This window comes from Callorhinus ursinus, unplaced genomic scaffold (assembly GCF_003265705.2).
Source record: "Callorhinus ursinus isolate GAN/ISIS: 27379988/994484 unplaced genomic scaffold, GSC_fseal_2.0 scaffold5, whole genome shotgun sequence".
NCBI lineage: Eukaryota > Metazoa > Chordata > Mammalia > Carnivora > Otariidae > Callorhinus > Callorhinus ursinus.
The window spans coordinates 41412548-41424798 of NW_027397067.1; the positions used below are offsets into that span (position 1 = coordinate 41412548).

Genomic DNA, 12251 nt, shown 5'->3' on the forward strand with positions numbered 1-12251 from the left:
AGCAGAAGCTGATTATAGAAGTCCCAACTGGAGACTGAGTAACTTCTTTCTCTTTGTAGGCTTCAGCTTTCTAAAGCTTACTTTGTACATTAAAACTTTCTTTTCATGTCAGAAATTATTACAGACAACCCTTGACATGATGGTAGCCAAAACTTTCCTTATTCAGAGTGCAAACAATGTCTGGTGGACGTAGATTTATAGACTCCTTGTCAGTCCCCATGAGTCTGAGGTCCCAGATTACAAACTGGTGTTCTGAAGTGTCCCATGTCCCATTGTCCTTCCTCTCCTGCCCCAATCTGCTGATCATTCTCTTATACTGCCCTGCAGCAACTATTACACTCAGCATCTTCAGCCTCTGCAGTCCCAGTCTGATTCCCTTTCTCCCTTGCGCTCTAGTTGAAACTGATCTCACACATCTAGGTCTAATATTCCTACGTAGATTAGATTTCCCAAAGACAGGGACTAGATATTTTACCTTTTTATATTCCTTATGAAAATTCCTTAATGGGTATTTAATAAAAGTGCATTAATTATGGAATACTAATAAATAATTATATGATGATAGAATTACGTCTTTAATGTTTCAACATTGAAGAACACATACAAAAAATGAAACAACTCAAGTTTTGACTGTATCAAAACTATGATACATTTTGCAACAAAACAATTTAAATAATTCTATTAATTTTCAAAAATTACATTTAATTACTATGTTAACTTTTTTAAAGGGGGGCAAGGGAATGTCATGAAGTAATCTTTCCTTATATAGCGGTACTTTGATTGGTTATATTCTGAAAAAAGAATGAGACATTTTCTCTGATTCTTTCAAGAAAAGGATCTGTAAGATTTAAATGATCTCCAGAAAAATGTTTCCATTGCTTCAGCTGTGACATGGAGAGAGGTTTCAGAGAGTTAGACTTCTGGTGATGTGGACCAAGCTGACAATTTCTAGAGTTAGGGAATTTTTCCAGTGAACCACCTGTAAGAAGTAAAACAATGAGAAAATCCTTAGGCCAATCAATACCTTACTATAAACAATACTTTTTTTATTTTATCACATAATGAGTTTATATAATTTATTACATTTTGGTCTCTGACTTCAAGGAACTTGTGGTCTAGTGAGAGATACATTAAACAAATAATCATCCACACAGATATATTATGGGTCCACAATCCCTTATCTAAAACCTTTTGGGATGGATATGTTCCCCAATTCAGAATATAATTGGAACAATCTGGGACAGCACTCCATAATCAAACTTATTAATATTCTGCAGCAAATCATATGAATAGTCATGAAATGGGTTTTTTTTCATGAATACCGATAAATTCACATCGATTTAGGTAAGGTTTTTGTCACCAAATAAATCTGTTGCAAATTTATGAAGAAAAAAACAACTTTTGGTCTTTCAATCTTTCTAGATTTCAAAATTGAAGACAAGGGACTATGAGTTGTATTACAAATACTGGTAAGGGCACAGAATTAAGATACACGGAACTCAGCACATATAACAAGAAAAGCTGACTTGTTTTATTAAGATCTGAAGGATGAGAAGGCAAGAACCAGCTGGGGAAAGGAGGTAAAGCATTTCAAGAGAAGGGCCTACAAAGGCTATGAAAGTGAAGGGACTCTGGTACGGTCAAGCAACTGACAGGAGCCCAACGCAACTAGAGCTTAGAGAGCAAAGATGAAATTCAGTAATGCAGGCTGAAGTGTGCATTCAAAGGCTGGCTAATGCAAAACACCGTGAGCAAATCATGAATGGCAGAGGCTAGCAGTTATTCACTAAATCCCTATCTCTTTCCTCCAGGGCACTTAACCACATTTCCCAGCCTCCCTTACAGTTAGATGCAACCACTGAGTCTGGTCTATGGAATGTGGATAGACAAGCTCTGTGTCACTTCTGGGTCTGGCCTAGAAAAATCTCCCACACCACATGGTTTTCTACCTTTTCTCTTCTCTCACCTGCTGGCTGGGAGATGCAGGGATCCCAGCAGGGAACTCTAAGGCCTGAGGGGATGGTAGAACCCAAAGTGGAAGAACTCTGGATGACCAAATCACTTTAGAGAAGGCTGTGCACTATATGACTGTTATGTGCCCTACTACATGAGAAATATACTTCTACTGTGGTAGGCCACTGTGCTTTTTGAGTTTCCTGTTACAGCACTTAACCCTACCTTAACTAACCACTTTAAAGATTTTAGTCTCTATCCTTAAGAGCAATGGAAGCTCTTGAAAGGGTTTTTTGGAACATTTTACTTATGGGAAATTTCAAATATATAAAAGTTAACAAGATAGAAATGAAGAACCTACAGGTTATTATATACCCCACCTTCAGGAACTATCAACTAATAGCCAATTTTGTTTTATTTAGACTCTGCTTTCTCTACTTCCATACTATTATGAAATAAATATGCAGTATATATCAACTGTACATATTTCACTTTGCATTTCTATAAGATAGACTTCTTTTTAAATTTTATCACACTTAAAAAAACTGTCTTTCCTTAATATCTAAATCATGTCAATGTGCAAAATCATTGATCTTAAGAGATGATATTACTTTAAGAATCTAGAAGATAGTAGGATAATACCTTCAAAGTACTGACAAAACAAAAAATACCCTATTGACTAGAATTGTACGCCTAGCAAAGCCAGCATTTGAGAGAGAGAAAAAGCAAATACACTTTGAAAAATCAAAGATTGAGAGTGAATGACTAGTAGGCCTTTGTTGGAAAAAAACATGAAGAGACAGAAGTGAATCAAAGTATGTCATTAATTACAATAAATGTAAACAGAATAAATGCTCTGGTTAAAACATAAGACTGGAAAAAAGAAAGCCCATCTTTATGCTATTAACAAGAGAAATAACTAAAACATAAGGACACAGACATACTTAAGGCAAAAGAAGGGGAAAAGATACACCAGACAAATACCATAAAGAAAGCCAGTATAATATATAAAGTTAAGATAAATGAAAGCAAAAGGTATTAAGGATAAAGAAATAACTACCTATTAATAAAATAAACCATAATAAAAAAAATTCACAAAGAAAATACAAAATATACAGAGCAAATATTTAGAGATTAACAAGAAACTTTGATAAATCCACTGTCATATTTTAAGATTTTAACATAAAGGGTTAAAGAAGGGTTTTTACCATATACATTTTATGAATAGTTGAACCACATAAATATATTAGCAATTTATAAGTTAAAATAGTAAATTTTTAAATTTATAAAATAAGAGGGGCGCCAGAGTGGCTCAGTCGCTAAGCGTCTGCCTTCGGCTCAGGTCACGATCCCAGGGTCCTGGGATGGTGCCCCGCATCGGGCTCCCTGCTCAGTGGAAGGCCTACTTCTCCTATTTCTCCCTCTCCCACTCCCTCTGCTTGTGTTCCTGCTCTCTCTTTCTTTCTTGCAAATAAATAAATAAAATCTTTTTAAAAATTTATAAAATAAGAAAAAAATGATTTGGTATCAGAAAATTTGACTAATATGGCATAACCTTAAGTAATTGAGAGAATACACATGGTTTTCATGCACAACAGAAACACTTATGGGGTGCCTAGGTGGCTCAGTCAGTTAAACATTTGACTCTTGATTTCAGCTTAGGTCATGATCTCACAGTCGTGAGAGGGCTCCTCACTCAGCATGGAGTCTCCTTGAGAATCTCTCCCTGTCCCCCTGCCCTTTCTCGCCCCTGCACTCGCTCTCTCTCTCTAAAATAAATAAAATCTTAAAAAAAAAAAAACATTTACAAGTGACCACATACCATGTCTCTATAGTTACCATATTTCTGACTACTCTGAAGTAGCTAGAACACAATAACAAAAACTAAAATACATTTAAAACATACTTTTAAGTAATGCATGAGTCAAAGAAGAAATCATAATGGAAAATACAAAACATTTAGAACTGCATATCAAAGTTATGAGATTCAACTTAGAGGAAAATGTACAGCCTTAAATACCCACTGTAGAAAAGAAGACTGAAAATCACCAAGCTAAGCATTCAAGTTGAAAAATAAGAAAAAGTACTTTAGAGTAAATACAAGGAAAAGTGAAAAGAAAATAAGAGCAATAATTATTAAAATAGAAAAAGCATATGAGAATCAAATGTTGACTTATATAAAATATAAATTCTTCCACATCAGTCTTGTCCAGTCTACCTTCTTAAACCTTTTAAGATTTTATTTATTTATCTGAGAGAGACAGAGAGAGAGCGCATGAGCAGAGAGGAAGAAGCAGACCCCTTGCTGAGCAGGAAGCCTGACACAGAGCTCAATCCCAGAACCCTGGAACCATGACCTGAGCTGAAGGTAGATGCTTAACCCACTGAGTCACCCAGGCACCCCCTTCTTAAACCTTTTCAACGCAATTTACCAAGTGACTTCCAACTACTGGTCCCTACTTGCTCAAATCCTCCTCCTGATCCAGTTCCTATCTCAACATTATCCACTCTGGAGGGTTGATGTTCTCAGCCTCACTTGACACCAGGAGTTTGTCAAGTACTGAGAAGTTCCATGCTAACTGCCTCAGAAAAGATGATCCCATTATGGATGAGTTCTACACAGAAAAAACACACAGTAGGATTATTCTGTCAAGTGAAATAGAAATAAAGATTAAAAACAATTTTGTAATTCCAAAGTCAATATACCAGGTTTTGAAAGATTTTTTTTTTAAGATTTTATTTATTTATTTGACAGAAAGAGACAACAGCGAGAGAGGTAACACAAGTGGGGGGGCGGGGGAGGGAGAAGCAGGCTTCCCGCTGAGCAGGAAGCCCAATGTGGGGCTCAATCCCAGGATCCTAGGATCATGACCTGAGCCGAAGGCAGACACTTAATGACTGAGCCACCCAGGCGCCCCCTATTGAAAGATTTTCCTAAACAAGTAAAATTGTTCACAACTAATTCAGAAGAAGCTAAATTGAGAGAACTAATAAGGTTCTACTTAATATTTTCTCAAATACCCACCTGGCAGGTGCCCTATGACCTGAGGAAAAAAAATGAACAAATGCAAATGGTAAATTTGTAGTTACTCTTTATTTAAATGTTTCCAATCGCTAAAGAGAAACAAATTAACTTTACCATCATAACAATTATAATTCAACTAACCTGTACCATCTTTGTCTCTCGTACATTCACAGTCAAGCAGGTCATGAGTAACACAATGTGAACTTTCATGTAACGTGAACAAATTTTTTAGCTCCTCTACTGAGAACTGGATATGTTCAGATGTCTTGGTTAGGTCTACGACTGCCTCAGAAAGATCTTGCTTACTGATCTGTCTTTGATAAATCTTTTCTTCTATTGTACCTAAAGAGAAAACATTGACTCCATTTCCTTCAGATCTTCAAGTCTGTTATTTTTTTAGGGTAAAACATGTTTATTAGCATACTAGTTAACAAAATAACAATACTCCTGATATCAAAGCACAGATTAAGCAAAAAAATTTTTTTTGATTATTCACAGAGACTAAATTTTTTTTCACACTGAAGGGTTATTATTACCTGTGGTTAGGAGCCTGTAAATATGTACAGGATGTTTCTGACCATCTCTCCATACTCTAGACATTGCCTATAGGAAATAAATGAGAATTCAGAGAATACAGTAGGAACCAATAACCCTGTCCACATAAGCAATATGCATTAATGTGCTTAAGATCAGGAATTCCAGATTTTACTTATAGCTTCAGAAAACAAAGCCCAGGCATACCCAAGCATTCCCCACCTCCTATTTTTTTCCTGGGATAAAGAAAGGGATGGATGAACACTCACTGTCATACTGTAAAATAGTTACAGGGGTGTCACACGACAGTGAGAGGGTCTATCTGCAGCAAAGAATAGGACAGCAAGTTTGGACAGCAAGAATGCAAAGAACCAAGCATAGCGTGGGCATGGAGGGTTTCCTCCCAGGCCAAGGAGCTGATGACTTAATCCTAAGGAATCCTTAGGATACCTAATCAGTTCAAGCTATAGGTAAATTCCTGTGGTTTCACAATTTAATCAGTGATAGTGTAGAGAGCTGGTGTTCAAACCCCACACATTCTAATGAAAAGTCTTACTTTCAACCAGCTCCTGGGAGATAAACTCTAAGCCCCTGTAATATTCTGCCTGATAACAGCATCTTAGTTTACCTGAGGCCTTGGACCACAGAAGATAGTTTTTGCTAACAATGTGATTGAGGTGGGGGGCTTGGGACAGTTTGACCTGTGGAGGGGTTGGAGACTGAGCAACTTAGGTCAGTCACACTGGACTCTGACCTCCAACAAAATCTCCGGACACCAAGACTTGGGCGAACTTCTCTGGATGGTAATACTTCAATAGGTGTTGTCACTCATCAATGCTGGCAGAATTAAGTATTGTCCGTACAACTTCAGTGGATGAGGGCAACTGGAAGCTTGTGCCTTGTCTCTCCTGAACTCTCCATGTGCCTTTTACCTTTAGTGATTTTAGTCAGTATCCTTTCACTGCAATAAACCATAACTATGAGGATAGCTGTTTTTCTTAGTCCTGTGAGTCTTTCTAGTAATCACTGAACCTGAGGGTTGTCTTCTGGTCCCCCAACAGAGACACCAAATGAGGAGCAAATCTGTAGGTAGAAATCTGAAAGTACATGACGATGATGGACTGTATTCTGAAGAAAACCAAAAGCTGTTTCTGAAATATTTTCCTACATCAGCTAACTTAACATCTTTACTATACCCTGCATAAACACTGATAATAGCATCTCCAACACTTTATTGTCTTTCCCTGGTAGTCATGAGCATCCCAAAGGCCCAACTGTGCAGTAAAGTACACACTAGAGATACACAGGTTTGGGTCTAAATCCTGGCTCTGCCTCTTATAAAACTATGTGGCCCACAACAAGCTTCCATCTCCTCATCTGTAAAATAGGGCTAATAAGATCCACACTTTTAGGACTCTGGTAAAGATTAAATAGATGTAAAGCACTTAGCAGAGTGCATAAAAGAAAGTAAGGCCTTACTATGCAGCAGTTATTAGACATCACTTCATCCTCATACCCCCAGCAGGCATAGGATCCCCAGTGTGCATTCTATACTGTTTATTTAATGTATAAATAGTCATACCTGGATATCAGTGGCTGGATTCCAATCAATGTCATAGAGAATTAAGTGAGATCCTCCAATAAGGTTAAGTCCCACACCACCAGCTTTTGAACTTAACAAAAAAATAAAATCAGAAGAGTATTTACTATTGAAGCAATCAACAATTTGCTGTCTTTGAGAGATCGGTGTTTGTCCATCAAGTCTTGTATAAGTATATCCATGACGCTTGCATACTTCTTGTAGAATATTCAAGGTTTGTGTGTAGTTGGATACTAACACCACCCTGGCAATCAAAAAGAAAGAGTCTTTATATACAATTTTAAAGCAATATTAGATTTCTTTAACTGAAAGAAAATACTACAGTGATACTATCAGTGATGTTTATAGAACATGCAGTGGTGACCTTGTACAATTAACACAGGTTCTCCTTCAAATTCAATTTTTAAATCACCATCTAAGAGATTTCCAGCTTTAAGACAGTGGAAGGAATAAGGACCTTTCTGCTTTCTTCACCTCTCTGAAACCACCCTAAAAACAGCAGAACTGAGAAAGAGACATAACTCTGCCTTTGATAAAACAAAGAGATAATTATATGTGAAAACAGAGAGTAATGGAATGGTGACCTGCTTAGGGAGTATAGAAAATGTAAAACCCAAGGGCCCAAAGAGGAAGACTCTAATAAAAAAACAAGTACAAGTTTATTCACGTCAGAGAATCATAAGACACATCAGAAGGAAGGAGTTTAGGCTGCCCCTATTATAAGAGCACTGATAAACAGAACCCATACTCTACTCCCATGTAACCAGCTGACTGTTCTTTCTCAACTAGGGTGTTTATAATCTGGAGAAAGTAAACCAAAGAAAACTGAGACCAGGGGACTCTAGAAGGCAAGGATATAGTAACAGATCAAAATGAACATCCACATACTGGATGGTAAGAGCCCAGTTCCCTTTTACTACAAACTCCGAAAACACCCATAGCCTGCCATCCCTCTCACATCCCAACCCCAAAAACATAGTATTGGAAGATTCATCTCTGGGATGATTTAAATGACCCCAGAGAAAAGGTCCAGCCAGCTCCCTGCCTAATTACCCACTGAGGGCCACCAGTCAACTAGACCTGCCCTGATACACGGAGTGTTCAATTAATGTTTTACTGCATCACTCTTAAATATGAATGGACACCAAGGACCACCACCTGTTTGAGGGGAGCCTCCAAGATGAAAAATAGAAACCAAAACAAATAAACAAAAAAGAAGAAACCTGTATAAAGCAGAGCAATGGAGGAAAGAGGAAACAACTTTAAGAAAATAATTAATATCCTCAAGTAAGAAATGGCATTCACAAGAAGAGGAGGCAATAAAAAAGAACAATCAAGAATAAGAAAATATCTCAGAAATTTTAAATGACAACCAAAATAAAAAAAAATTAAGATTTTATTTGTTTATTTGACAGAGAGAGACACAGCGAGAGAGGGAACACAAGCAGGGGGAGTGGGAGAGGGAGAAGTAGGCTTCCCGCGGAGCAGGGAGCCTGATGCGGGGCTCAGTCCCAGGACCCTGGGATCACAACCAAAGCTGAAGGCAGATGCTTAATGAGTGAGCCACCCAGGCACCCCCCCCCAAAAAATAAAAATTTAACAGGAGAGCTGGAACATAATAACAAGAGAGTATACCAGGAAATAGATGAAGAAAAGAAAAAGTGATGGGGCACATGGTTGGCTCAGTCAATTACATGTCTGTCTTTGGCTCAGGTCATGATCTCAGGGTCCTGAGACTGAGCACCCGGCTGGACTCCCTGCTCAGCAGGGAGTCTGCTTCTCCCTCCCCTTCTGCTCGTGCTCTCCCTCTCTCTCTCAAATAAATAAATAAAATCTTTAAAAAAAAAAGTGATGACCATTAGGAGAGAAAAGATAAAAGAATTAGAGAATCAGTCAATGAGGTTCAATATCTGACTGATAAAAATTCCAAAGAAAACAAAAGAAATTATTTTGAGAGAAAGAGAGAATATTTCCCAGACATGAAGTCGTCAGACTGAAAGGACCTACTAAAGTTCCCAGCTCAATAAATGAAAAATGATCCATATTAAGGCACATTCCCCCCCCATCACGCCTTTAAAAACTTTCTGCTAATTAAGCTCAGCAGAACTCTCCTCTACTTTCTTTCTAGATGGGATGCTGCCTGATTCATGAATAAAGCCAATTAGATCTTCAAACTTACTTGTTTGAATTTTGTTTTTTAACAGTAGGTTGGCGTGGGTGCCTGGGAGGCTCAGTCAGTTGAGCATCCAACTCCTGATCTCAGTTCAGGTCTTGATCTCAGGGTCACGAGTTCAAGTCTCACATTGGGCTCCACAATGAGCAAGGAGCCTACTTTAAAAAAATAAATAATAACAGTAGGTTGGCAATTTAGGCTGGGCTCAGCTAGAAGGTTCCTCTGCTAGTTGTGGCTAGGCTGACTCAGGTATCTGCAGTGAGCTGCCTGGTCAACTGGCGACTGGCTGACCTTCTCATCAGGCTAGCCAAGGCTTATTCACATGGTGACTGAAAGGTTCCAGGAAACCAAGGGAGGACAAGCCCCAATGTACAAAGGAACTTTGCAAGTTCCTTTTTGTGCTACATTTGCCAACACTGCATGGTCCAATGCAAGTCATATGGCTGAGCTCAGAGTCACAGCGGGAAATCACTCAAAATTATCTAGCAAAGGAACATGGATACATGGAGGAAAAGAACTTAGACCATTTTTGCAATCTACCACAACTCCTATACCATTATTTCAATCATTTTTCCTTCCCTTTCTCTTCTATTACTGTTACAGAAGGCAGTTAGTTAGGCTTTAACAGGATGCCTGGAGGCCAGCAAAGGGGTGGGGTGGGGGGATCCATCAAGACCTGTTACCAGGAAAGCCAGTAACCTGGAAGCATTCCACAAAAAAAGCCACAAGAAGCCAGATCAAATTAGACAGGCCCAAGACAAAAAGGTCCAAGACCCTGACCAGGTAAGGGAGAAAAAGTACAAAACACAATATCCAAAGAAATCCCCTCTCCAAATGATAAATGTTCCACCTCTCAGATAACAACTGTCAATAAAAGGTAGAAATCCAAACTTCTCCCTTGAGCTCTCCCACTTTCACAACTCCAGAGTGGACTCTCACTTTAAAAAACTCTTCACTTGCACTGTTCAACCACTGTGTCTAGTCTGTCCTTGAATTCTTTTCTTATGACAAGACTGAGAGAGCCTCCAGTCCCAGGGTGGGCAAGATGGAGGTCTCAGGGCCTGGAGGTCTCCCCAGTTCACCTGGCAACAATAGGGATAAATAACACTATCTAAACACAGTTTTTCTGATACATCTTCACTAGGAATCTCAGACAATTCTCTTTTAGAGGTCTAGAGCACCCCCCCCCCCACATAAGTACATACCACTTTGAAATAAGGCTATTATTTTTATGTTCATTCGACTCTCCCCTAAAGCAACTGAAATCTGTAGTCAAGGCAGTCAGGTAGAGTGCAAGGTGCACCCAGCACGAGTTTCCATCCAAGTGATGCATGGGGGCTGGAATGCAGCATAAATTCTGGTTTGCCAAGCCATGAAGCCTAGTGCATGAATGCAACAACCAGAAGGGAAAATAAATGGTTTCAAATTTGAAGTTTCCTTTTTAAAAATTCCATAAAAGGGTAACCTGGTAGACAAGTCAAGAATTCTCAGATATGCCTCCACCTAGTTCTAAGACATCTTAACCTGCACAAAAACACTGTATGTGCTAGAAAAGTTCTTCCTGAAGACTTAACTGTCTGGTGCAAGTTAATGGTAACACAGCAATTACAGTAAAGGCTTAATACTATCCCTGAAACCAAACACTGTCACTTTTAGCTACATATCTTTAAAGGCTTAGAATGCTTGTGCATAGGCAACCCAGCCCTGGAAAGCCTGGCCTCTACACCCAATTGGCCATACGAAAAAAGGGCCACAACTCAACACCTAAAAAGTAGCCCAATTAGAAAATGGCAAAGGACTTGAATAAACATTTCTCCAGTGAAAATATACAAATGGCCAGCAAGTAGATGAAAAGATGACCAACATCACTCATCATCAGGAAAATGAAAATTTAAACCATAATAAGATACCATCTCACAACCATTAGGAACATGATAATGTTGGTGAGAATGTGGAGAAATTAGAAACCTTGTGCACCGTTGATGGGAATGTAAAATGGTGTGGCTGCTATGAAAAGCAGTATGGTGGTTCCTCAAGAAATTTTACAAAGAATTGCCAAATAAGCCAACCATTCCACTTCTGGGTATATATCCAAAAGAACTGAAAGCAGGGTCTTTTTTTTTTTTTTAAGTAGGCTCTACACCCAGTATGGAGCCCAGCGCAGGGCTCGAACTCATGACCCTGAGATCAAGACCTGAGCTGAGATCAAGAGTCGGATGCTTAACCAACTGAGCCACCCATGAGCCCCTGAAAGCAGGGTCTTGAAGAGATATTTGTACACCCATGTTCATAGCAGCATTATTCACAATAGCCAAAAGGTGGAAGCAACCCAAGTGCCCATCAACAGATGAATGGATAAATAAAATGTGGAAAAGATATACAATGGAAAATTATTCAGCCTTAAAAAGGAAAGAAATTCTGATACATGCTGCAACATGGATGAAGCTTGAGGACATTAAGCTAAGTGAAATAAGCCAGTCACAAAAAGACAATATACTGTATGATTCCACTTTTATGAGGTACCTGGAACAGTCAAATTCACAGAGACAGAAAGTAGAAGGGTGGTTGTCAGGAGCTGAGGGGGAGGCAGGAATGGGGGGTTGTTATATACTGGGTACAGTTTGTTTTGCAAGATGAAAAGAGTTCTGGAGATTGGATGCACAACAATGTGAATGAACATACCACTACTGAACAATAGGCTTAGAAATAGTTAAGATGGTAAATTTATGTTGTGTGCATTTTACAATTGTAAAAAGGGTGTTGGGGAGGAAGGGGTGTAGATCTCTTCAAATAATGTAAAGCAACAGAACAAACACCCATCCTATGGCACTGACGGAAGTGCCGCTGCTTCTCTCACGGAACAAGGCAGGATACGGTTTTCCTAGGGACCCACAAGAAGTCAAAATGACCCTATCCCAACTCTAAATTATGCTTTTCCTCATCATTCCTTTCTCCCCACCACAAGA

At 38.8% G+C, this 12251-nt stretch overlaps 1 protein-coding gene across 6 annotated transcripts in view; it reads right to left on the reverse strand.

Annotated features, from left to right (window-relative positions):
* Nucleotides 1-664: 664 nt before the first annotated feature.
* The window catches only part of RAD54B (RAD54 homolog B), an 81145-nt gene continuing 69558 nt past the window's right edge, over nt 665-12251 (reverse strand). For 4 of the 6 annotated variants that reach the window (XM_025870842.2, XM_025870841.2, XM_025870838.2 and 1 more), the window contains 4 exons: nt 7095-7356; nt 5515-5581; nt 5120-5320; nt 667-979 (listed from right to left, as the gene is read on the reverse strand). In XM_025870842.2, coding sequence (XP_025726627.1) covers nt 762-979; nt 5120-5320; nt 5515-5581; nt 7095-7356 — 748 coding nt within the window. In that variant the 3' untranslated portion in view covers nt 667-761. Of the gene's footprint in view, nt 980-5119; nt 5321-5514; nt 5582-7094; nt 7357-12251 lie in introns of all 6 variants that reach the window. The other 2 variants (XM_025870843.2, XM_073892969.1) reach the window with 2 other exon arrangements.